Here is a 27,937-nt window from a genome sequence, read left to right on the forward strand (position 1 = left end):
TGTGTGTGTGTGTGTGTGTGTGTGTGTGTGTGTGTGTGTGTGTGTGTAATGAGTATGTGTTGGTGTCTTGTGGTCTTGTGGCTACTGTAACAAACTACTGCAAACTTGGTTGCTTAAAACAACAGTTTTCTCTCTCTTTCACAGTTCTGGAGGCCAGCTGTCTGAAATCTACCAGGGTATCGCTCCCCTTGGGGCTCTAGCAGAGAGTCCATTCCCTGCCTCTTCCAGCTTCTGGTGGCTGTCCCAGCATTCCTGGGCCTGGACCTGCTTTACTCTGGTCTCTGCTTCCATATTCACATCATCTTCTCTCTGTGTGTCTGCATCTTCTCCTCCCTCTTCTCTGTCTCAAATCTCCCCCTGCCCTTCTCTTAAATCCATTTGTCATTGGATTAAGGGCCCGCCTGGATAATCCTCATCTCAAGATCCTTAATTACATCTGCAAAACCCAAAAAGCCTGGTGTCTACAGGATAGTATTAGGACAGGATTAAACTCCTGCTGCAGTAACAAACTGTTGAAAGCAGGTGAATATAGACCAGCCACTCTTGAAAATTACTCTTCCAACCTCTCCCTTGCCATGCCCTACTGCCCCCAGACTGGTAGATTACCATAGAAAGAATTTGTCTCCTCCCAATGATGCTACTTTCGAAGAGTTAAGGGAGAGTCCAGAGAATTGCTTGATGGTATAATATTAAATTGGTAATACATAATAGTAAGATATCTGGAAATCCCCAAGTGTTCATGAACTAAATAACACACTTCTAAAGAACTCATGAATCAAAGGAGAAATTAAAAGGACACTTAAAAAATATTTCAAATTGAATTAAAATGAAAACACAGCATATCAGAATTTGTGGGATACCATTAAAACAGTACTTAAAGAAAATTTATAGCACCAAAGTCACTCTGTTCTATAATTTATAACACTCTGTTATCTTCACTTAACATAGATTAGAAAAGAAGGAAGTTCTCAAAACAATGAACTCAGCTTTCACCTTAAGGGGAAAAGAGCAAATTAAAACAAAGCAAGCTAAAGAAAGGAACTAATAGAAATTAATAAAATAGAAAAGAGAAAAAACATAGATAAAAGCCAATGAAACCAAATCCTGGTTCTTTGAGAAGATCAATACTATTGATAAACCTCTAGCTGGATTTTAGGGAAAGAAAGAGAAAAAAACAAATTATTAGTATCAGGAATGAGAGAGGTGACATCATCTCAGATATCAAAATGATAAGGGAATATTTTGAAAAATATTTTGCCAATAAATTTGACAACTTAGATGAAATGGGCAAATGCCTTGAAAGACACAAACTACCAAAGCTCATTCAAGAAAAAAATAGATAATCTGATGATTTCTATATCCATTAAAGAAATGGAACATTTAGTTAAGATCATTACCATAAAGAAAACTCCAGAAAACTGGTGAATTCTACTAAATAAACATTTAAGGAAGAAATCATACTAACTCTACACAAATTCTTCCAAAAAATTGAAGAGAAGGGAATATTGTCCAGTTCATTCTGTGAGGCCAGCATTACCCTGATACCCTCTTTCTGCCATGTGAAGACACGACCAGAAATTGGCAGTCTGCAACCCAGAGGAGGGCTCTCACCAGAACCTGACCAGGCTGGCACCCTGATCTCAGACCCTTGGCCCCCAGAACTGTGAGCAATGAATTTCTGTTGTTGATAAGCTCCCCACTTAATGGCATTTTGTTATAACAGCCTGAACTGACTTAGACACTATTCCTTCTGTTCTGTTCTCCCTTTCTTCTATAGATAACAGCTTATCTCAATTCTTGGTTACCCATTCTCCCCTTTATTTTTAACAGCTAAGCAAATATATATATATATTTCTATTGCACCATTCTACCTATATTACACAAGGGGTTACATACTTACATATATTGTTCTATACCTTTTTACACTTAAAAATGCAATCTTGGTGATTAGTCCATATTATGCACAAGTTTTTCCCTCAATTTTTTTTAACAGCTTCACAGAATTTCTTTCTGTGATTATGTTATAGCTTATTAATTGACCTTTTATTGACATTTGGATCATTTCTAATCCTTTGCTATTGCAAATAATGCCACAATGAATAACCTAGTGCTTTAATCATTTAGTAATATTGGTAGTGCATTTTTAGCATAGGTACCTATTAGAAATTTGTTGGCTCGAAAGACAAATACATAATTTTTTTAGATATTGCCAAATTCTCTTCAGTAGGTATTACAACACCATTTTGCATTCCCACCAGCAGTGGATGAGAGGACGTATTTCCCACAGTTTTATCCTCAAAGTACTTTGTCAAACTTAGAGTTTTGCCAGTCAGATAGGTGAGGAATGGTGCTGTGGTGTTTTATAGATGTTTGTTTCTCCTGTTATGAGCATCTTTTTTAGGTTTAAGGCCCTTTTTTATGTTTTTTCTTTTTGTGTAATATCTGTTTATATCATTTTACTATTTTTCTATCAGATTGTTGGTTTTTTTTTTTTTTTTCGGTATGCGGGCCTCTCACTGTTGTGGCCTCTCCCGTTGCCGAGCACAGGCTCCAGACGCGCAGGCTCAGCGGCCATGGCTCACGGGCCCAGCCGCTCCGCGGCACATGGGATCCTCCCAGACCGGGACACAAACCTGTGTCCCCTGCATTGGCAGGCGGACTCCCAACCACAGCGCCACCAGGGAAGCCCTGTTGGTCTTTCTTTCCCCTTCAGATTTCCAGGAGCTCTTTGTATATTCTGGTATAGATTGCAGCTATCTTTTCTCATTTTTCCTCTGCATTTTTTCCTTTGCCTACAGTATTTTTCGATGTAGAGCCTTAAAATTTCTTTGTGTGTAGTTGAATTTATTACTACCTCTGAATTTTGCATCATAGGAAAAAGTTCCCCACTTCACTTGGGTTTCATCCAGTACATTTACCGTTTTTTCCCCCTTCTTACATTGGGACCTCTGATCTATTTGGAATTTTCCTTGTGCATGGATAGGCATTTGAATCTAATTTTAGATTTTTAGTTGTATGTGTCTTTCTCTTGATTGCCATTACCACACTGTTTTAGAATGTGTTTTATTATCTGGTAGTGCTGCTTTGCACAACCCCTCACCTCAGTAGTTTTTTTTTCTCCTTAGGGTTTTCATGATTATTCTTCTTGGTCACATATACCTCAGTCAGCGCATAAATGCCCCAGCTTCCCAGTCTCTGGCAGGACAATTCTAGGAAATCATCTTCCACTTCTCAGATAGGATTACATCCAGTTGCCTACACTGTTACTCTTCTCATTAACACCTCCTTTATTAGTTTTTTCTCTTCTTGGTCTCACTTCCTCACTTGTGCCTCCTCAAACCACCTTCCAAATAAATTAAAAGTCTTTGCCTGGAGTTCTGCATTTGAGGAACCCAAATTAAGAAAGAATCATTTTTAGATTTTGACCTAGATGTAAAAGATACCAACCATGGAGACCTGAGTATGCTATATAGGTGTGTGTGGTGGTACAGAAGGGGAGAGAGAAGTGGTGCCTTCTAATTTAACTGTTCAGAATGTTGCTTTGTAGCTTGTTCTCTGGATTATTGCCCTGTAGCCAATATCTGATCTTTAGACTTAGAGCTTCTCTGAAATGCCCTTGGGAAGCGTTGGTCTCATCTTCCATATTTTGAACTCAAGTTCCTTTTTTTTTTTTTTAACATCTTTATTGGAGTATCATTGCTTTACAATGGTGTGTTAGTCTCTGCTGTAGCACAAAGTGAATCAGCTATAAGTATACATATATCTCCATATCCCGTCCCTCTTGTGTCTCCCTCCCACCCTCCCTATCCCACCCCTCTAGGTGGTCACAAAGCACCGAGCTGATCTCCCTGTGCTATGCGGCTGCTTCCCACTTATTTATTTTCTCCATCAGCTTGATCCCATCTGTGTTAGTTTCTAGGATTTTCTCAAGATTTTGAATGTTCTGCTGGCTGTCTCCCTCTTTTTTTTCCCCCAGTGTCCTTATGTATATGTATGTGTCTGTATTCTTGAAGCAAAACTTCTTAGGCATATTTATCTGAGTAAGTTTCAAAGTTTATTACTCATTAATGAGGGATTAGCAGTTAGATAATTCCAGGCAAATTCAAAATGACAGGAAGAAAACTGGTTTAAATACATTAAGTTTTTAACTAGGCACAGACTGCTATTTTATTTCATATAATCACAAAAAAATCACATTCTTATCAGTGATATGGGATGAGATTTGTGAAATGGATGAATTGGAGCTGTCCTCCCACAATTGTCAGGCATGAAATGGATATCAGAAGTAATAAGTAACATATCTGAGAAGAAAATTAAAAGCAAGCTGATCTAATAGTTGAAATATACCCAGAAGCAGGTTTTATACCCTGACAAAAGGCCAATTAGAGGTCAGCAAGATCAGTAACATTCACTGGCTGCAACCAAAGATGCTGACCAAACCAGTTGCATAAATCTCAGTCTCTATCTCTCTCCCCCTCTCTCCACCTTTATCTCTACCTGTATCTCTCTCTTTCTCTCCCCACCTCTTCTCTTTCTCTATACCGCTGTTTACTTATTCATCTGTAAAGATGTCTTTTCCCCTTGGTAATTAATAAGTAATCTATGGAGTTATACTTTGAAACTGTAAATATGCCACAGCCTGATAATTTCTCACCAGTGACTTTAGCATCCATTCATGATACTGGCTTAAATCAATTTTTACTCTGAGAGTTACAAATGATTATTGACATTTGTCAGTTGGCATTCTTATATAGAGAAGAGCTTTTCCTCCCTCAACTTTTATTTTAATTTAGTATTGGTATAGATTCATGAATTCTTTTTTCCCCTAAATTTAATGAGTTATAATGCATTCTTGTCATTATTTACTTCACTGTCAAATTGTCCCATTGGTTTCTATCTTCTTTTGACATGTTTTTGAAAATTTCCTTAGTTTCTGGCATGGTGCTCTCAGCTTATTTTATAGTTTTTATGGATCAGCCCTGGAATTAGTCATTTCTTTAAGAAGCTCAGGATTCTTATAGTAGAGAAGAGTGCTTAATACCCAAGGTGTGGACACAAAATGTGCTCCAAGGACACCAAATAGCTACTTGGTTGCTACTGCTTTCAGGTCCTTTTAGCAGACATAATTAAGAAATAGATTTCTTCTTTTATATCCTGTACTAAAAAATATTTCCATATTTAGAATCATGTTCTTAATATAGATTCCCAGAATTTGAGTGATTGGTTGAAATAACATGAACATTTTAGTGTATTGATTCTTATTATAAACTTGTTTCTCAGAAGCTTTGGTTTTGTGGGTACTTGTTTTGTTAGATGTTTACCAGAATTAGATCTTAATTTTTTCTTTTTTCTAATTCTATCAAGTATATAAAAATTATATATTTTAAATTTAACTTCCTTTGATTACCAGCAAAATTTAGTGGCTTTCTAGTTATGTTTCTCTTTGGTGAATTATTTATTCTTGCCCTTTCTCTTTTAGCATTTGCAATATTTCAAGATTTTTTTCTCTTTTGGTTGTCTATTTGGCTAGGCATTGTGCATACTTAACCTGTGGACTTTTTTTCTAACTCAATAGATTTTTCCAGTGAAACACTGAGAAAATTTTTTCCTAGTTAATAATTAGCAAAAAATTCTGCAGAGTGATCAAATAAAAATCAAATATGAGGTATATGAGAAATTGGTTAAACAAGTTACTTTTTTACTAATAGTGTCAAAGAATAATATAAAAACTTGATTTTCCTCAGTCACGTTACTTTCTTTTGTGAATGTGATTTCTTAAAAAATGAAACAGTTAAAACTTACAGGTTTTCTTTTCTTTTTCTTTTTGACTGAATCCTTAACCCTGCCCACAAAGCCTCAAGATGTAGGTAAGAAATTTACTTGTATATCACCTAAGGAATGACTAAGTTGGGATAATTTCTATTTTTTTAACTTTGTTTTCTTTCAATTTAATTTTTTGCTTGCTTTTTTCTTCTTCTCCCTCGTTTACATATACTTATCAGATATTGTGAACTAACCTTCCCAGATATTGTATTTTGGTGATCATATTACCCTATCTATAGACAGAGACAGTTATCACACCCAGCAAATGGTCACCGGCCTTATGGTAGTATAGGAAATGTTGCTGGGAGGCATAATTTGGATTTGAAAATATTAGTATTTCTTGCAGATGTGTATAGTGTATGGTAATAGTGGAACATTAGATATGAGTTAAGATTTTTCTGGAAACTTTGGTTGTTCAATGTATCTCCCAACTAGGTGGTAAACACCATAAGAGTATGCAGGACCTTGCTTCTTCCAACTGTACAGTTTGTAAATCTCCCCAAGCCGGTACATTCCCCAAGCCTGGCTGATGCAGTGTCAGCCTGGAGGAAAAGGTGACTTTTATATTTCTTCTGCTCAAAGGGGGAGCATTTTGAACTTCATCTGTTCAGAGGTGTCTTTTTGTAATCTCTCTGGCCTGAAAGGATCATATTTTTATACCTCGCACCAAGGTGCTGTAAGTGTTGCCATGGCCCTGAAGACGTGGATTGTGTCTTAATTTGGTACCCCCTACAGTGTCTGCTAGTGAGCCCAGTCACCAGGCTTGAAGAAGGGTAGTCATACTTGAGTTTTCCTTATCCTCTGCCACTGTAACAACTTATTAAAAAATCCTGTTGATTTTTGTCTCCAATATCTTTTGCATTCATGTTTTCCTTTGCACTTCCATTACTCCTACCAAAATTCATGTCCTGCTGATTTCTCAGTAGGATAATTGCAAAAGTCTCCTAATGGGCTTCTTGCCTTTTTTCCACCCCATTCATTCATTCTTCCATCCATCTAGTTGACAAATAGTCCTTGTCACTTTCTATTTGTCAGGCACTGTGGGAGATCCCAACATATCAGACATACCACTACCTGCCTGGTATTTTTTAGCATATAGAAAAGATGATATTACTATTCTATATAAACATTTTCAGTGGCTCTTCATGGCTTCCATTTGGAGCCCAAACTCCTCAGCTTTATATGAAAGATATACATAATCTGGACCCAGTTTCTTTCTATCTCAGGTTCCATTATTCTTCTTTATGACCCACTTTTTCATCAGAGTGGATTGACTTTCCCCAAAGACATCCCAGGATTTCTTACCTTTGTTCTTTTACTCACATCATTCTCTCCACAAAGAAATATGAGTTTCCTTATTTCTCAGCTAGCTGAAATCTTGTACATTTTTTTTCAGACTCAACTCATATGCACCTCCTCCTATATTCCTTTTCTGGTTCCTCACCCAGAGATCATAAAGCATTCCTGTCATATACTTACCCACATTACTTTAGAATGTCATATAGATTGTACATTGTATTATAGTCATGTTCATGAGTCACCTGCACTATGAAAGTATTTAGGAACCCAAGGTCCAGGGGGAGATGTTTTAGTCATCATTGATTGTCTCATAGTATCCAGCACAATACTTGCAAAAGTAAGGACTCCATGAAAATAGTCTATGTGAACAAATACAAATGTGCTCTGATAAGTATATGCTCACTGGGAGGGAATCAATGATTTTAGACTAGTTCAGAGATCACTTAAATATCTGTGTCTGACTAGCACTACAATCTACTACTACTACCAGCAAGCTCTGGTATCTCTTGTTGGGCACAGTTGTAGCATTATATCACTTAACAATGAACCCACATACTACTTTTCTAGTCATACATGACACTTAGTGGGGAAATGATGCTTGTATCTGACATTTGTGGCTGGGGAGCCATCAATAGTAAATCTAAAGTTTGGTCAGTGTGAGATTAATTCAAGTCAATTCAACTTAATGAATATTTTTTGAGCACGTAATCAACTGTGATTAAGATCTAATATTTGGTTCATATGATGTCTCTTCTTCATGTTAAATATGCCAAAATTATTTTCTACCATCAGTTATCTATTTTATACTTTATAAATTTATCACATATAGTTATTTATTGGGAAAATGTTAAAATACCAGGATATATAATAACCTGAATATCTTTGCTTTTCAGATGATGTCAGTATCACCCAGAAATTTATAGAGGATAATATTGGATATATGTGAGTTTCTCTAAACTCATTTTGATGACGACGGTGTTTACTATAAGCTTATCTGGTATCTCCCAGAAATATTAACGCTTCTCAAAAGTAATGTAAATAAATATAAACCATATCAAAAAATAAATACAGTGTTAATCATAAAATTTAGATGAGGCAATTGAATTGTCAAGAAGTTGTAAAAGTTATAGCCTTCACACTTTGATAATTTCCTGAGGTTAGTCTGCAAGTGGGTGTTCCTATGAGTTTTTGGTTGGACATAAATCGAAATTCTGCAGGTCATCATTGTGTACTCTGTGTGGACTGTTGCAGCACCATCATTGCATTTGCTCAATATATTCAGGAGGCATCCTTTGAAGAAGTAGAAATGTTGGTAAAAGCCATGACAGAATACAGAGATAAATGCTTGGCTGACATGACACTCCCAGAGTGTTCAAAATTAGCTGTAAGTAAATTGTTTGCATTTCCTAAACAAACAAGCTTATTTGTCAACACTGAGAGAATTTTTGCCTTGGAAATATAAAAAGAGAGATGCTCTATAGCCCTCACTTTTATTTTTTGATTAAAAAAAACTTTTTTAAAAAAAAACAACAGAAATTTATTCTCTTACAATTCTGGAGGCCAGATGCCTAAAATCAAGGTGTTGTAGGGTGCGCTCCCTGCAGAGGCTCTAGGGAAGAATCTGTTGAATGCTTTTCTCTTAACTTCTTGTGATAACCAGCAATCCTCGGCATTATTTGACTTATAATTACCTCACTCCAATCTCTGCCCCTGTCATCACATGGCCATCTTCTCTCTGAGTCTCTTCTCCTCGCCTTATAAGGACAGCAGTCACATTGGATAAGACCCTCTCAATAACTTGGTTCCATCTGCTGAGACCCTATTTCCAAATAAGGTCCCATACACAGGTATGGGGATTAGGAATTGAACATAACTTTTGGGGGGACATTTTTCAACCCACAACAATGAGTATCTGGCTAGTCTCATTACAAGATTCCAATAATGAATTCTTCCTCCACCTGAATGAATTTGGACCTTGAAGCCAACTTGGGAATAAGGAAGAGTTAGTTCCATGTACCAACATAGTGGCCAAAAGCTTATGTCTCCAGAAGGACACTAAAAAAGCTGAAACGTACAGGGGCCTGAGGAGTGCTATTTTCTGCCATCTCTACTAAATTGCCACTCAAATGTGGTTTTGGGGCAGAATGAGAGTCTCTGTTCAAAATATGTATTTTAATTTTATCTATAACCCAGAGAAACAATTAATATAGGAACTGCTCATAGCAGAAATCATGGTGAGGGAGGTGAGTAACACAGATCTTAGATTCCTAAAAGCATCATCTCTCGGTGTCAGGAAGGAGAAATCTGGGCCCCTCATTTTTAAAATAATTAATTAATTAATTAATTATTTTGGCTGTGTTGGGTCTTCGTTGCTGCACGTGGCCTTTCTCTAGTTGCAGCGAGCGGGGGTTACTCTTCATTGTGGCGCGCGGGCTTCTCATTGCTGTGGCTTCTCTTGTTGCAGAGCATGGGCTCTAGGCGCGTGGTCTTCAGTAGTTGTGGCACACGGACTTAGTTGCTCCGTGGCATGTGGGATCTTCCCAGACCAGGGATGGAACCTGTGTCCCCTGCATTGGCAGGCAGATTCTTAACCACTGTGCCACCAGGGAAGTCCCTGGGCCCCTCATTTTTATTTTGCCTGACTTTAAGTATTTAGGGTAAGGTACTTTCCTAGGAGATGCAATTCTGTGTAATGATGCACAGGAGGACTTGGTTATGAGCTTGCAGTCCACACCGTAAGTATACAGGCAGGAAGACAGGAAATAGCCTGGCAAAGTAGAGGTACTTTCCTTACCTGCCTCTCTCAATATGTACTCTACTGTCACACCCCCTTTTCTTGACCTCCTCCCAATAGAGTCACCATCTGCATCTCTAGAAGACTATTACTAAACATTACCACTAAATACTTCACCAACACATTACACTCTGGCCATGTGACCTTGGAAGAGAAGGAAAAAAGCCATTATGTAAGAGAAATGTAGGCAGTAGAGAAATAGGAAGAGGTTGAAGGGCCTCAGGATAGGATAGAGAAAACTTCCCAAAGTATGGGATGGTTGTCAAGGGTGTGGGTAAAGATGCTCTGCTGGTAATATTGGGAAAATTTGGGAATCTCTTTTGCAAAGGGTGACACTCACCACTAATTGTCTCCATTGTGTCATCTCAGAAGGTTGAAAAATGTCATAATGAAAAAAAACGTCTTTTATTTTTCTGTTGTCCAGAATGATGTTTTACTGGAAAATATATGTACTATGGAGGGACTGCCACAAAAGCATAATTTTTCACACTGCTGCCATAAGGCTGACTTTGAAAGAAAACATTGTTTCCTCCATAATAAGAAAGCTGATGTAGGATTTTTGCCTCCTCTCCCTACTCTGGATCCTGAAGAGAAATGCCAGACTTATAAAAATAACAGAGAATCTTTTCTAAACAAGTAAGTTTAATTTTAGTAGAAAAATGATTTAATTGAAACAGTATTCTTAGGCTAAATCCAATATCTCTTCCAAAAGAACATAGCTGGGTTTCTTGATCAGTTAGATCATTCAACATGCATTTGTGTGTCAGATTCTGTGGTCATTGCTGAGGAGATGAATAAGATATGAAACCTGATTTCAAGATCCTTTCATTGTGATGTGTATTTTCTAATGGGATGAGCCCCAGAACTGAAGGGTGTGCATGGCACCAAAGTTCTACTGGAGGAAATAATATAGTCTTTCAATGGAGAGTTATAGCTTTTACTAAGGGTAAACATTACATCAATGGATGTTTAGCAAAAATCTGTTTTCAGTAGGGTAGTAGTTGTAGAAGCAGAGACATTTTCTGGAAAGCTTAAACCACAAAGCTTGTTTGAACATAAGTGATTATGATCTCTGAATCTTGGATGGAGTGTGTATAGGTAGCTGTTCTTTGAACCTGAAAAGGAGAGATGCTGACCATCTGGCATGATAGGGGAAGAAAAAGAATAGCCAGAGCCCCGTGTTCATGATTAGAATGGCAATCATCATTCTTCTTTGGGAGCTGGCAACTTCAGTGATACAACTTTTATTGGAGACTCGATAACGCTGCCTTCCATTGAAGCCTTCAATAATGGGAAATCCTTCTTCCTCTCACCTTTACTTTCACAACTTGTTCTTCTTGTCTTTTTAAATCTTCTCTTTTCCTTCCCTTGTCTACCATTTCTTCATTACCTTCCTGTTTTTTTCTTTCCCTCCTTCCTTCCTTTTTTTCTTTTATAGTTATATCTACGAAGTTTCCAGAAGGAACCCCTTTGTTTTTGCCCCTACACTTCTTACTGCTGCTGCTCGTTTTGAGGAGATGACTAAAACATGCTGTGAAGAACAAGAAAAAGCTAACTGCTTTCGAACAAAGGTGGGTACTACATTTGTTTTCTTAAAAGGACAAGGATTCATCCCAAACTGTAGATCTTTACTTAAAATTAAATTATAGCAAAAGAGTTGTTTACCATTTAAAAACTATTCTCTTGCCACTTTCACTGGTTTTTCAACCCATTGGCCACCTGCTACTGATCTAAATTTCTTATTACTTGAGACCCTTGAAAGACAATTGCCCATTTCTAGGGTTTCTCTTCTGGCTTTGTCTTCCTTGTGAATTGGAAGGAAATGCTAGTGAGTAAATAACCAGGGTAAAAATGACATTTTATCTTCTATCTTGGACAAGTCCTCTTTTGACTACCCATAAAACTGAATCATCCTGGTAGAGATGGACAAGCTCACAGCACTCTTCACCACTCATCTTCCCATCAAGTATAATTCAGTCATTGGGAAGACTGGTCCCACCTTTATAATAAGCCACAAATTTATATTTTGATATGTACATTTCCTGAGATAAAAACCCCATAATTTTCTGTTTCTGGCAAAGTTTGGAATTGTTTGGTTGACATGTGGTTAAGAAATAAGAGAATAGTGGGATTTTGCTCTTGCTTCAACAGAATTTCTCTTTATCCTTCAGGCAGAAACTTTCATACAATATTTAAAAGCATTATCTTCTTATCAAAAAAATGTCTGTGGGGCACTTATGAAGTTTGGACCACAAATCTTAAAATCTATGTGAGTTTTATAATGAGTATTTTGTTTCTACTTGTATTTTCTTGTCTAAGTCCCATTTTTGTTAAATCATTGATGACTTTTTATTTATACTCTTCTTAGTTCCTCAAGCGTTTTGAGGTGGGGCTCAGTCTGGGTGGATTACTCAGACCAGGACAGTAGGTCCGGATGAGAGAAGACCTGCAAGGTGGGGAGACCCCAGAGAGAAAAAGGACTACTTCTGAGTTAGTTTTTGGTTAGTTGGGAATCTGAGTCGGTCCAGGAGTTCTGAACCTGAGTTTTAAAACCTTCAAGTGATTTAGACATGACTTATCCATCCATCTTTGACTTTAATGACTAGGAGACTACACTCTAGGGATAAATTTTATTTAACATGCTTACCCTAGCCAACTAGCAATGATGCTAGTGCAATGTTTTGTGAAAAATTCTGAGATTTCAAATACATCAGCAGGAAAGGATTCTGTGATGAATAACCTATGCCAGCCATGGGCTTACAACAAGAAATGGTGGTCCTTAAAAGAAGTGTTTTGCTATAACAATTATGGAAGAGGGCACATCTCTCAGGCCCTTTTTTCCCCAGTCCTGATCTAGGACTCAAAATATCAACCTAGGATTTTCAAAATGATCATGTGGGCCATGCAATGTATAAACATTGGTAAAGCCATCAGTGAAAAAAACAAGGGTACCACATGCTTACTGCAGCTATTTGTACTGTATTAGCAAAGAGCTCCCTCTTGCCTTACTTGTTGTTCAAGTTGTTTTAGTGGTTTATCAATTCTATTTCCAGAAACATTGCTGTACTTAGTCAAAAATTCCCCAAGATTGAATTTAAGGAACTTATCTCCCTCCTAGAAGATGTTTCTTCCAAATATGATGGATGCTGTGAAGGGGATGTTGTGCAATGCATCCATGGCAGGGTAAGTATTCTATAAAACCAAGTAAAAATAGTGATTTTTGGGGTGGCTATTTTTTATTTCGAAGTTGCCCTAATATGTGGCTACTCACCACAATAAAATCAGAATGTTGATAAATTGGTTGGGATTAACAGATAACACTACTATATATAAACTAGATAAACAACAAGGACCTCCTGTATAGCACAGGGAACTATATTCAATATCTTGTAATAGCCTATGATGGAAAAGAATCTGAAAAAAGAATATATATATATTCTTTTATATACATATATATTCAGTTATATATATAACTGAATCACTTTGCTGTACACCTGAAACTAATACAACATTGTAAATCACCTATACTTCAACAAAAAATAAATTGTTAAATAATAACATAAAATAAATAAAATAAAAAATGTTAACAAATAAGACCAAATAAAACTTTGGAGCTTTTCATACATGGGATTGTTTTTAGGCTACTCAGCAGATTCTATTTTATATGGCTAAATGCACATGACATAAACTCCAGGAATTTAGAATTTGTGGACATTAATTTAGGCCAGACTAAAGTTTTCTTTAATATTGTAAATACTCTTTAGCTATATTAGAAATTAACAGTAAAGCTCAGAAAATGATTCATCTTTATGTTTTTAAGAGCTGTTTTGTCTGAGTTTCTTCAGGCTATTTAGGAACAGTCTTTCCAGATAAGTAAATATGTTAATTTAAAATAACTCTTACTCTAGTCTTTAATGTGATTCTCTAATGACATATACTGGTAAATATATTGTTGACCTAGTTGAAGTTGTTTATGCATATGAGGGTAACACAATTTCATTAAAAATATCCCGACTTCTTAGTTGAAATTAGGCTTTTTCTTAGTGACTTTTAATTAGTCTTACTGTTTTAAATTCACAAGGAAACATCATGTTAATTAGACAACTTGAATTTTAGAATATGAAGATATGTACATTTTATTTCAAGTAGTGGACAGTAGATATCACCAAGAATTATTTTGTCCTTAACTGTATTTCAATGAAAAGCAATCTCACTCGCTATTTACTTTTGTTTGTTTGTTTATGGGAATGTTGGTTTTATAATATTAAATTTAATGTACTGAAAGGATATAATTGAAGATTTTTCCCTGAAGTTTGGAGCTGAGACTAAGGGATCATATTATATTCTTAATATCCTTTTCTTTGATGGTTTTATGTAGCAATAAGAGGAATAGAATCGTAATTTATTCAAAATAGAAATTAATTCTCAGACAATAAGAGATGTGTTGCCTAGAACGATGATGGCCTTAGGGGAAATGTATATATGTTTGCAAAGACGGGCTCCCTGGTTCTAGGCGGTTTGCTGGAAACATGGTGCCAGCCTCCTTTCCATTTCTCACCTCAGCCTAGAGCTTCATCTCATTCCTTATCCTCAGTGTTCCCCAGAAGAAGATTCCAGGCCGGGGAACAGCTTGAGCAAAGTCAGAGAGTCTGGAATAGCCTCGTGCTTTGACAGAACTCAATGTAGTTCATGAGACGCTAGGACAGAGAGTAGGAGGAATGTACAGCCTAATTCTGGAGCGTCTGGAGAGAGGACTAGAGGCTAGACTAGCTTTTAAAAAATTATCCAACTAATGTGTAACCAAGAGAGCTTCACCCTCTCCCTTATTCCCGTAACTTTATATGGAGGTCAGAATTGGGTAGGGAGAGTGGGGAGAGGGGAGATAGTAGGGTTTACTATTTTGTACATTATTTGATAATTTGAACAGCTTCAGATTAATAATGTCTACAGGAAAATGACAACAATGAGCAGAATATCTCCTTATGTTTGAGAAGCCTTCATCTGGTAGTTGCTGTAGTGGTTCATTAGTTTGCCATTCTTTCATTCACTTATCAAATATTTCTTGAGTTTCTACTATATACCTGGCAATGTGGTTTCAGGCCATAAGAGAAGAAATCTAGGATCATAGATATTACAGTAACATGTCTTTGGTGGCCCTCATTAAAGTACAGATAAACTCTCATGGGAAAGAAACAGCATTTAGAATTTAAAATGCTGATACACCAGTGGAGTAGGGGTAAAGTATTTAAAAGATTAATACTTAACAATGAATGTAAACTTATGAGTCTATTTTTCATAATTATATCATCTAAAATCCTGAGAAATAAAGCTTGCCTTAATATGAAAGTTCATTGTATTAAATCAATACAAAATTTAATTATCTATCAAATTAGCTGATGAACCAAGTCCAGATGTTATGCACATGGTTGATTTTGCGTTGATTTTGGAAGGAAAATCCAGCCCTGACGATATTGTGAAAATAAAGTCATTTCCCATTCTTATTTGATACAGAGCAAGGTTATGAGCCATATTTGTTCAAAGCAAGATTCCATCTCCAGCAAAATCAAAGAGTGCTGTGAAAAGAAAATACCAGAGCGCGGCGAGTGCATAATTTACTCAAATAAAGATGATAGACCAAACAACTTACCCCTAAGAGAAGCAAAGTTTACTGAAAGCGAAAATGTGTGTGAGGAACGAGATGCTGACCAAGAGAACTTCATGGCTGAGTAACATAACTCTATATTGACGTTTATCAGGAAAACAGAAACTTTGGATTTGATCTATTTTGGCTAACTTGGGTGGAAGGAATAGGGATCATTTAAATCACATAAGTATTGGGTCTCACCTAATTTTAAGAGTCATGGCTATCGATTATAGTCTTTTTACATGATTTTAAGAAAATGCAACTGTGTTATGATGTGATGGCTAACATTTATTGAGTACTTGATATGTGCCAGACAATGGGCTAAGTACTTTATATGGATTATTTATTTTAATTCTCATACAGTCATGTAAATAAGTGTGATTTCTCCCAATTTTCAGATGAGCAAACTGAGGTACAGAGAAGTTAAGTAACTTGTTCAACTTTCACAGCTAAAATATGGCAGAGTAGGGATTAGACCCTAAGAGGTCGGGCCTGAGAAGTTGCAGGCTTACCTGCCATGCTCTGCCCTCCCTTGCCATCCCACCCCCTACACAGCTGCCCAGCTGTTCAGGGGAAGACTAGTTGACTTGGAGCCAAAAGGACTAGATTTGAGTCCTGGTTGAGTCAGTGGGACAAAAGTTAACCTCTCTGTATTGTAGGTAATCATATATAAAATTCATATAAGAATATTTGTTCATTCCAAATATTTTGGTTATAAAATATAATCCAGGGACTTTACTAGGTTAGACAGGGTTCTTATCCCCAGTAAGCTTTCATCAATAAGAAGTGTGATGTGAGAAGACATAGCCTCATAAATAAATGAGTGCAAGAAATGCTCTTTAATTTCTGATAGCACTAGATGATAGGTAATGTGGGGACAGGGGAGGAAGTCCCTGGGGACCCTGGAAAGGCTTGATGGGAAGGAGGTACTGGAAGAAATTTTAGTAATCTGGACAGAAGGAGTAGAGCATGGATAGAAGTGTAAAACTGCTTGGTGTATATGTGGTTGTGAATAGGGTTTCTGCAGTGAGAGAGGAGGGTAGTGAGAGGTAGATGGGTCAGATCATACAGGCATGCTAAGTAACGAGATGCCACTGAAGGGTTTTCACTGAAGAATAAGGAAGGACAAAATCACTTTTGTTTTTTAGAAACTTCATCTGGAATGAATCCCAGTTTGGGGCTTAGGTGGTTGGTAAGTAGTTTTCAGACTCAATGAGATGGGAAGTATGGGGGAATGTTTTGTGGGAAAGAGAATATGTTTGAATCTGACCACCTTGACTTTGAGGTCCTTGTGAGGTAATTAACTGGGAATGTCACGAGATAATTTAATATATGAACCTGGAATTCTGGAAGGAGGTCTGGATTGAAGATACAGGTTATTGAATACTTACCAAATTTTCAGTGCTTCTCATCTATTAACCAATTTAATTTTCAGAACGACCTTCTGAGGTTAGAACACTTTTATTATCCTCATTTTACAGGCAAGGAAACTGAGGCACAGAGGTTAAGTAACTTGCTACAAAGTCACACAACTAATATGTGGTGGAGCCAGGATTCAAATGTAACCAGTGTGGCTTCAGACTCCTGCTCTTATAACCACTGTGCTCTATTGCTTCTCATGAGTCAAATTAATCTAAATGATAGATGCAAGGTGTTTCACTTGTACCTGACATACGCTTGCTAAATGGAAGCAATTTTCATCCTCATCCTCATCTGCATCATCTCCATCACCATCACTATGACAATTAAAATAGTGTTTGAAGCCTGGGGAGAAATGATAGAGCAGCAATGAACATGCTGAGCCAGAAATGTTTCAGGTGCAGTTTTTCTGGTTGCAAACATTTGATGCAAGACCTCAGTGGATCTGCCAGGCTAGGGTTGGCTCCCAGGGTTTTTTTTGCAATATTTTGGTGGTGTGTTTTTAGGTGTAATTTTATTCCTGGAGAAAGGTCCACAGCTTACATGAGATATTAAGGGGAACACTTGATTCTCTGAAGGTTAAACACCACTGCTTTAGGATATGGGAATGCATCCCACAAATGGGATTGAGAAGGCAGGTGGGGAAGCAAGAGAGAGGATGTCAGAAAAACCAAGATTAATCAAGAGAAAAAGGTTGCAAACCAAAAAGAGATTATAAAACGTCCCTTGGACTTGGAGAACTCTTGTGAGGTATTGCTCTTTCAAAACATAGACCATTTTTACTTAATTTGAATGAATAAAGAAGATACTTTTATGAAGAAGTTTCTAAACAGCACAGTAGAGGTAGTTAAAGAAAACACCTCTCTTTTGAGCAGAGAGTCAACTTGGTTTAAACAAGAATAAAGTAGGCATCCTATGGGACCTAGGTTCAAATTTTATACTTCCATTAACAGCCAGGTGCTTAACTGGTCTGAAACTTAGTTTCCTCAGCTATAATATAGTACTTATCTTGAGGGTTAAGTGAAGTTAAATGAGAAAGTGTTTTATAAAGGGTAGGAAGCCTATCTTGGTCTCCTATGCACAAAGCTTGATCCAGTGCCTCGCACCTACTAAGGGCTTAATAAGTGTTAGCCTCTTCTCTCTCCCTTTCTCACTTTCTCCCCAAATCACACCCACATATACTTCACCGAGGCCATGGAAACCTTCACCAATGACTTAGGGTGGCAGGAGTGGTTATTCCCATATTTGACAAGTGACAGGATGAAGGAATGAGCAAAGGCTGCTCCACAATCTCTCCCTAAGTTGGCACCGGGAGTGGGGAGAAATCCATATTCCCACCATCTCAAGATGGAGGTCTGAATGCATTTTCCAACAGAATTATACTCGATATGTATTTTCTAAAGTATTGGTGGCATGATCTACTATTTCTGATGCTTCATGGGTTAAATCATTCTAACAATGAATGCTAAATACCTTTAATCATTCTATCCCTCCAAGTAAAAGGATTGTTAGTTTAAAACATAATATGGAAGAGAACCTTTGTAAAATGATCTCCTGTTGTCAAAATGTCCTCTTAAATCATTCCCTGACCAAACCAGAGGAGGAACTTAGCATATGAAGACAGACTCAGTGTTAGAAGATCTCTCTAGAGTAAAAGATAGCAGGATTTGGTGTTTTGCTCTTTCTCGAAGTTCTAATATACAAAATATTTTACACATCGCAGGTTTCTTTATCAATACTCAAGGAGACATCCAGAACTGTCCACACCAGAGTTGTTAAGAATTGCTGGAGTGTATGAGGATCTCCTGAGAGAGTGCTGCAACACGGAAAACCCTCCAGACTGTTACAGACATGCGGTAAGTTCCATCCTAGTAGGCTCAGAGAATTAAATAAACAAAATAAAACAACACACATTTAAAAACTATCAAAGTTTCACTCTGGTTCAGAGGGTGGAAAATGTGATTGACAAATCTGAGTCTACCTTAAATTCAGTGTAAGTTGATCATAGGGAAGACCAACATCATCGATTTGGGTTACTCATAATGTTTTGAACGTCAAATCCTGTGTGTTGATGCAAAAAAATTCTTCCCATTAAACATTTATATTTTTATTTATGTACTCTGTAGTTTCTTGGGCCAATTCAATTTTTTGTTATAGTAAAAATAATAAATGATTATTAAAGATGATTAGGAAAGTATCAAAATTTACAAAGAAAAAAATAAAAATTTTCTGATTCTGTCACCAAGAAATAGCTATAATTAACATTTTTTCATCTTTTCTATGCATATATGAATACATTTATATGTGTGTTTAAAAATAAGATTGGAATAATACTTTCTTAAGAAATTTTTGGATCTGTTTTTATTTATTGGCATAAAAAACATTTTATGTTATTAAACAGACTTTAAAAAAATGTATTTATTTTGCATGATGGTATTCCATCATAATAATTGATTTAAATGCTCTCATACTGTACGTTTGACATTTTGGACATTGATTTAACTTTTTAAAAATTTTATTTATAAGTGACCCTAAGTATCTCATTCCATTCATCATTATTAATATTTATGGTTATTTTCTTTAGACAGATTATCAGAAGGAAAATTATTAAGTCAAATTATATAGACTTTAAAATAAAAAATATTTGATACAAATGGCCAGGTTACTATCTAGAAAGTTATTAGCAGCATATAGTCCTATAACAGTGCTTGAAAATGCTCATCTTACCTCCACCTTCACCAACATTGCACATAGAAATTAACTTTGCTAAATAATGAGCATGTTTTAAAATTTTAATTAATTTTTTAATGAAGTTAAACTTTTCCCATATGATTTTAGCTACTGTAGTTATAAATTTCCTGTGGACAATTTGCTCACGTCTTTTACCCATTTTCCTGTTGAAATTAGCATTTTTTAATATCAGTTCATATGCACTTTTTGTGTATTATAGAAATTAATTATTTGTCATGTTTGATTTGTTTCTCATTCATTTGATAAGTGTTGATTTTGCTTTACTTAAAAAATTACCTCCACTTGCCAAAAATGCCAGTTTACACCCATTCATATTTGAGCAAGAAGTAAGAAGACTTAAGTTTTATCCAGCTCTACCGCTGTCCCTAACAAGGAGGTCTGTTCCTGATCCTTAAATGAATCATAGTGCTAGAAAATTCTCTTTATTATATGGAGACACAATTCGTCTCACAGCATTCATCCACTGGTGTGTAGTTTTCTCTCTAGTGGTCACTTAGTAGATGTCCAGTTTTATGCCACGTGAGAGAGAGTTTGTCAAATATTTGAGGACAATTATTGGAGGTTTTAAGTTCCAGTTCTAAGTGATGAAGAAGAAGATATAAAAAAGATACACGTGATTAAAAATGTTATGTAGCAATACTTACTCACTGGGTGATTCTAGGCAAGCCACTTGACTTCATAGCGCCAGATAACTTCTCTGGCCACTTCAAAGTGAGAATCAGTATGATCATTGTCTGGGAATTCCCTGGTGGTCCAGTGGTTAGGACTCAGTCTTCCACTGCAGGGAACACGGGTTCGATCCCTGATCGGGGGACTAAGATCCCACATGCCGTGACGCGGCCAAAATAAATAACGAAATAAATACATACATACATAAAAAAAATAAACAGCTTGTCACCTCTTTCTAAAAAAAAAAATATGATCATTGTCAACATCAGATTTGAATTTCACTTTGCAGACTGGAAAGCTCTATAAGGTAATGATACCTCTACAAGGTAATGATAATGAAAATTTTGAGCTTTCAAATTTAGCAAAAACTATAACTTAAAAAATTCAAATTCCTACATATATAAAAACTACCCTCAATTTAATGACTAGTGTATGATAATTAGAGTTTGAAAATGCTATATAAATTAAAAGAGCAATTAGACAAGTTGAAGCTTATGATTAAATTTTAGATAAAATGTTCATAAACATGATTGTTCGTATTTTCAGGAAAACAAATTCAATGAGACAACTGAGAAAAGCCTCAAGATAGTACAGCGAGAATGTGAACATTTTCAGATCTCGGGGAAGGATGACTTGAAATACCAGTAAGTTGTTTGCACAAGTAGGTTAACAATGGTGACCAGGATAACATAAAGAGTGCCACAAAGTGTCAAAATCTTAGCTCAGTCTTTTAGTTATGACAAGTTCATAAACTCTGGGAAAGAATAAAAACACAAAAGTCAAGAAGGCACATTGAGCTGTCATATTAAGCCTTTACCAGAAATGAGGCTAGAAATTGAAGACATACAGGATTCTGGACAAACTGATTCTCTAATGCATTAGTTTTTGTTTGGACTAGTCTTTCTCACTCCCAGCCCAGAATTTCTGGATTTTACCCCATTTCAGGGGTGTGGGGTGGGATGGAGAAAACTTCAGGTTGTTATAATTTCCCAAGGAAGAATTATTTAAGGAAATAATTCTTATTGAGTAAAAAAAATAATTCTGGATTTACTTAACACTTTACTATTCATTTTTAAGTATTCTTGTGAGCATTCATGAATAATATGAAGTTTGTTCTGGATTTTCTTAATTAATTACCATGCTAATGTATTGAGTGTTGAAACCAAACGTCTTCAAGTCACAACAAAACACAGTTTAAAAAATATATTTTCACTATTTCTGCAATTGGGCTGTTATCTGAAAACTCAGCCCATTAAATATCTTTGTTTCCTCCATCTCAGATTATCCTTTTCCAACATGTATCTATTAAATTTTCCCTTTGAAATATTTATTAACTGCTCAAGGGATCTCAAGCAGGATTTTACATACTAGCTAAGACATTTTCTACCAAGGAGCTCCTATACTCACAGGTGAAGAAGGATGGGCAAATCTGAGAGTTTCTGAATTATCATGAAATTAGAAGGAAACCGAAATACAGCGATCTAGGAGGCAGGGTGCAGGAAAACAGGGAGTGAAGAGACTGTTCTCTACCACTTTATGAGAGAGCTGAGCTTCATGTTGCCCTTACATTGGTTGTCCCTAGCCTTGCAGGGTTGGGGCTTCAGGGGGCTAGACAAGGGAAAATGGGTACCTGCTTTTGTTCAGAACAAACAGACAAATGTTCTTTCAGCTACCTCATCAATCTCACAAAACTAGCCCCCCAGCTCTCCACTGAAGAACTGACCTTTCTTGGCAAGGAAATGGTGACAGCTTTGACCACCTGCTGTACACTGAGTGAAGAGTTTGCCTGCGTTGATAATTTGGTGAGCCTGGCCCATGTGCCTGACTATTCCTAAAAGAAAAAAAAAAAAAAGGATACTTTTGCACTCATTCATTTATAGTGATTATCCGTCTTCCTCTCTTCATTGTTTTCAAGATTGTTAAGCAAGGAAGGTCAAGTTTTATTTTTGGCTTACTGTGTCAAAATCCTGAGAAGCAAAAGAGAAGTCTTAAATATTTGCTTGGGGTTCTCCAAATCATCTTTATTACGTCTTATTTATATTAGAAGCAATTTGTTAGGGCAAACCACTTGGAATCATAGAATTATTTCAGAATGATAGAGAAAATTTCATAATCTTAAGTAATGGGATAGATTCTCTCTCTTGTCCCACCAGGTCAGTAAGAGAATTGCTGTTTACAGCCCAGTTCGGGTTGGGTGCACCTTTTTAGGTCTGGGGTGGACAGTACGTGGGGGACATCCCAGAAGGGGACTAAAACTAAGGGCCACAGTGTCCTGATGCCATTTTCAGTTGGCTGTTTGCAGCTCTCTGCTCAAAATCACAAATTTGTATATATGTTAACAAGAATTAATCTCTAGACATTTAAATTGCTATGGCTTGCATTTTTGTTATAATGTCATTTGGGACACCAGCCTCTACTTTTCTTTGCACGTCGTTTCATGTTACAAGTGCATGAGTTTTTCTAAGTTGACAGTGATACTAGCACAAACTAACAATTCATCTAGCTGTATTTCAAAACTCCATTGCAACTTTCATTGGTATAGGTGGACTTAGTTCTTGGAGAGTTATGTGGAATAAATGAAAATCGAAGTATCAACCCTGCTGTGGACCACTGTTGTAAAACAAACTTTGCCTTCAGAAGGTCCTGCTTTGAGGGCTTGGAAGCCGATAAGACGTATGTGCCTCCACCTACCTCTCAAGGTTTATTTACCTTTCACACAGACTTGTGTCAGGCTCATAATGAGGAGCTCCAGAGAAAGAAAGACAGGTACAGACATTCTCTACTGTTCACCTTTTTCTTCCGCCGGAAGACATAGCATGTATTAATGAGAAGTTTTATTGTAATGGATATGTGATGTTTGGTGTTAGAATCCTGTTCTTTCTGTCACACTGTCCAGTCTGCCCAATTGTAAGTTAAAACCTAGCTAGTCTTTTCCTTTGCTAGAGCCTTGGAGGGTCCAAAAGACCGTGATTTGAAAAGGTGGGTGAGAGTAGCCATAAAAATGCTCCTAGAAGGGTCATAATGAATCAGATTTTCTTGAGAGCATGTCATAGATGTTTGCTCTGAGAATCTCTCTTAATGTTTGCAGATAAGAGAGGCCCAAAAGGAACAGGAATTTTGCTTTTGTTTTCTCAGGCAATGCTATAAATGCCAAGGAATCAGATCTTTTTTCTTTTTTTTTAGATTAAGCAGTGTCTGTATCAAGTGGAGTGGAAACAGAATTCAGTTATTGAGGAAGGGGGAATAGATGTTGCTTTGGACATGAATTTTCTAGAGACATCAAATGTAGTCACATAGTCTACAATATTGTGCATATTGAAGACTTACTATATGTTCCCATATTTTATACAATTTCATCCATGATTACGTAGCTCTCCAAAGATTGTTATAATGGAATCCATCCCATGTGTTTAACAGGAAAGTTTCAGGACACCCTTTCAAAAGTGGAATACTTTAACATTTTACATTCACCCATATGGAGATTCCTAAGACATATGATTCTATAACTAGCCTTTTGGAGAAGAGGGCTGCAGAAAGAAATCGTTAATTAATTCTGTTTGACTCACCGGGTCACAGGTTTCTTGTCAACTTAGTGAAACTGAAGCCTGAACTTACAAGGGTGGAGCTGCAGTCATTGCTGATGGATTTCACAAATGTGGTGAAGAAGTGCTGCCAGGCCCAGGGGCCTGAAGCCTGCTTCAAGGAAGAGGTACTTCCAGCTCTTTTCCCCCTGAAATCCAACTGGTATTCCTGGTCAAACAAAAGAAACCAGAACTCCCCTTAGGACCCCCCTTCCTCCCTGCAATGTCTCCCAGGCTGAGGCCTGAGAGCACAATCGCTACACAACTAAACATGCAGACGTCTCTCTGACAGGGTTTTGGCACCATCTCCTTGGTGACGACATGGTGTAAGAAAAGGCATCAGGAAATCATAGGTTCTATGCTGGCAGTCATGGTCATGTCACTTAATCTGAACTGCGGTTCATCTTCTTTAAATGTGGATGGTAATAATTATCCTTGAATTATACCATCCAGTTGGTTAATAAATAGTTAATCTGACTTGCAAAGGAGATCATATCAGTCTCAAAGAGAGGGGAACAGGAAGGACATCAGGAAGTGATGATGTGGCTGTGGGGGTGGCTGTGTCACCTTCCTGGCCTTTGTTCCAACATCCCCTGCTAGAGAATACCTGTGTGTGAAGTGAGGAGGTGGCAGAGAAGATGAGAGGAGATGTGTCCCCTGCTGGTTCGTGTTCCAGGAGCCTCAGGCACCTGTGAGTGTCAGCCCCAGTGGATGCTCCTTGGAAGTACCTTGCTTACTGTTTCTTTCCTAGTGACACCCACTCCCCTCCAGACTCACTCACAACTCATGCACACACACATACTTCATTCACACTCACATGCTTCATGCACACTCACAGGCACACACACACACACAGAGCTTTCATTCTGGTTGAGAGCCCTCTGTTTTTCTGAGTGAGTGCTTAATCTGGGAATTTTTTTTGGCACAAACTACTAGTTTTTTGAAAAACATGCTTGATTTCATTAGAGGGTATTAGTATCATTTAGCATTTATCCAGGTGAGTGTATGTATTGAGACCACATAAAGGGAGAGATGAATTCCCTGGCAGTTTGTAAAAGGCTGGGGTGTCTGTTTCCAAGATCACCAGAAGAAATTGTTCATTGTCTCCTGTACAACACAGGAGTGGTTTAACTTTTCTTTACAAAACTCAAGACAATATGCTTCTCTAAATTCAAATAATAACGTCTTAAATTTTTCTTTCCATTTTTTTTATTGGAGTAGAGCTGCTGCACAATACTATATAAGTTACAGGCCTATAATATAGTGAGTCACAATTTTTAAAAGTTATGTTCCATTTATAGTTATTGTGGAATACTGACGATATTCCCCATGTTGTATAATATATCCTTATAGATTATTTTTTACTTAATAGTTTGTACTTCTTAATCCCCTACCCCTGTATTTCCCCTCCCCCCTTCCCTCTCCCTATAGGTAACCACTAGTTTGTTCTCTATATCTGTGAGTCTGCTTCTTTTTTGTTATATTCACTAGTTTGTTGTATTTTTTAGATTTCACATATGCGTATATCATACAGTATTTGTCTTTGTCTGACGTATTTCACTAAGCATAATGCCTTCCAAGTCCATTCTTATTGTTGCAAGCAAAATTTCATTCTTTTTTTTAATCTCTGAGTAGTATTGTATTATATATACGGGCCCCATCTTCTTTATCCATTCATCTGTCGATGGACACTTAGGTTGCTTCCATATCTTGGCAATTGTAAATAATGCTGATATGAATGAACATTGGGGTGCACGTATCTTTTCAAATTAGTGCTTCTTTTTTTGGACACATATCCAGGAATAGCATCACTGGGTTGTATGGTAGTTCTATTTTCAGTTTTTGGAAACCCTCATACACTGTTGGTGGGAATGTAAATTGGTGCAGCCACAGTGGAAAACAGTATGGAGGTTTCTCAGAAGTCTTCCTATGTGTTTTTATTTCTCTTTTTTTTCTCTCTCAGGGTCCAAAATTGTCAGCCAAAAGTCAGGTTGCTTGAAAAATATCAAGTAAAATTCACCAAAGGTAATAACTTGTATCTCAATCAAAGGCTAAATGTATTGGTAACTTATTTGGTCGTTTTGGCTTTTCCCTTCTCATGCTTCAATGTCAATTTCTGGCTCATCCCCCATGCCTTACACCTAACAGACCCCAGTACTGGTCCTGTAATGTTTCTCTGAGTATCATTCACTCCTTACGGGATGGCACAGCTGCATTTGTGCTAGCACACTCTTACTGTCCCAGCAGTTTTCTAAATACCTAAAGGTATCCACTCTTCTGCCTTTCTGCTACTACAGTCAGACGTCTGGACCAGGAAGGAAAGGCAACAGAATCTATGAATGTTGACAGGGAGAGCAGGGGGTTGGGATGGGCAGACAGGCCTCAGTAAAGCTGTTCTAAGAGTCTCTTGCTTCAGTATTTACATAAAAGAAAAGTGATATGTTAGGGATTTCAAAAATGTGTATAAAGGATCTCTTCTTCCCTGCAGTTTGTGTAAGACGAATTCACAAACTTTAGGAACAAAATGTTGAGTAGATATAGCAAGGATGTTCAGTGTCCAGGAAGAGAGACCTGGACCTCCACAGGGAGTGGGTTTGGATCTATGAAAGGCAAAACATAGTTACCACGAACAGTTTTTTTTATATACGTGAATTTCCATCACTCAAGTTATAACATTTCATATTCTTTTGCTGCACAAGATTCTATTTTTCTTTCCAGGTTTCAGAGAAAAGAGAGGAAGACCAACATACCTGCTTCCTATCTGTCCTGTGGTGAATGTCGTTTTCTGAGAACACAGTAAAAAGATTCTTCTGTAATCATTATCTGAGATCATGTTATTGCGGCAAGCAATAAACAACAACATTATAAAGTTATTTCTCAAAGACTAATTGTCATGTGTCAACTTGTTAACCAAATTAAACAATTAAGAGTCATTCATTCCATCAGGATCTTTGGCTCATTGGTTAAATCTACTACTTTATGGAAGACAGGACTCTGAAATAGCAATTGTGAGGGTAGAATCCTCACAGATTCTGTTCTTGATGCTACTGGGAAGAAAATGGGGAGTTGTGGGCATGCAGCATGACCTTTACTACTACTACTACTATTACTACTACTACTGTTATTACTAGCTGGGATTGAATGTTTTCAATGCAAAAACATTGTTGGAGGTACTTCTAATGCATTATCTCATTTAACTGTAACAACTCTATCACGTAAACCTTTTTTATTCCTATTTTACAGATAGGGAACCTGAGGCTTGGGGATATAAACAAATCTGTTCAATGTCATATGACTAGTATTGCCAGAACCAAGGTTTGAATTTGAGCCCTCTAATTTCAGAATATTCTTAGCCACTGTACACACTGCCTGTGTATGGCCGTGTTGTGGGTGTCTTATAAAATCTGTTATTCAGAGAAGGGGAAAAGTGCCCAAGGCATCTGTGACAGTGACTCTTTTCTCCCTGCATCCCCACTCCACACCAAAATTGCTATTACGCTGGAGCTGTAAGCTTGGCAGTGACGTCTAAGGAGAGGGAGTGGTAGGAACTGGGAAGCCAGGAAATGAAGGTTGGTCAAGGGATCATGGCTTGATGATCCTGGCTCTTCTCTAAACTTTTAAGGTTTTTAGTATTTCAGTGTCTGAAATGAAAGATTATGACCATCGAAGAGATAACACATGAAAATATTCAGAGTTCTTTTGGTTTAACATTTACAGCATAGTGTTTGGGATTCTCATTCATTTATCAACAAATATTTATTAGATCCTACGGTGTGTCAGACATTGTGGATGCAAATATGAGGCAATTAGATATGGTTCTTAAGTCCTGCTGGGCCGGGAGAAGGATAGTAAGCAATCGCATACAGTGTCATAGGTGCAGGATGGAAACAGCCGCTGCTGTGGAAGCACATAGCACCGGCACTCAATCTAAGCTGAAGATGCAGGTGGGCGGGGAGC

The 27,937-nt window shown here is 37.2% G+C and overlaps 1 protein-coding gene across 1 annotated transcript; it reads left to right on the plus strand.

The window, feature by feature from the left end:
* Window positions 1-5,753: 5,753 nt before the first annotated feature.
* AFM (afamin) lies at window positions 5,754-26,849 on the plus strand. Its single transcript, XM_027087667.1, has 15 exons — window positions 5,754-5,867; window positions 8,016-8,064; window positions 8,374-8,506; window positions 10,341-10,552; window positions 11,355-11,487; window positions 12,088-12,185; window positions 12,970-13,099; window positions 15,428-15,642; window positions 18,703-18,835; window positions 20,946-21,043; window positions 22,069-22,201; window positions 22,942-23,165; window positions 23,976-24,108; window positions 25,944-26,005; window positions 26,699-26,849. The coding sequence occupies exons 1-14, from the start codon at window positions 5,783-5,785 to the stop codon at window positions 25,977-25,979; spliced, it is 1,812 nt and encodes a 603-aa protein (XP_026943468.1). The 5' UTR covers window positions 5,754-5,782; the 3' UTR covers window positions 25,980-26,005; window positions 26,699-26,849.
* The last annotated feature ends 1,088 nt before the right edge of the window (window positions 26,850-27,937 follow it).

The sequence above is a fragment of the Aethalodelphis obliquidens genome, unplaced genomic scaffold, assembly GCF_003676395.1.
Source record: "Aethalodelphis obliquidens isolate GAN/ISIS:26980383/991018 unplaced genomic scaffold, ASM367639v1 scaffold59, whole genome shotgun sequence".
NCBI classification, from domain to species: domain Eukaryota; kingdom Metazoa; phylum Chordata; class Mammalia; order Artiodactyla; family Delphinidae; genus Aethalodelphis; species Aethalodelphis obliquidens.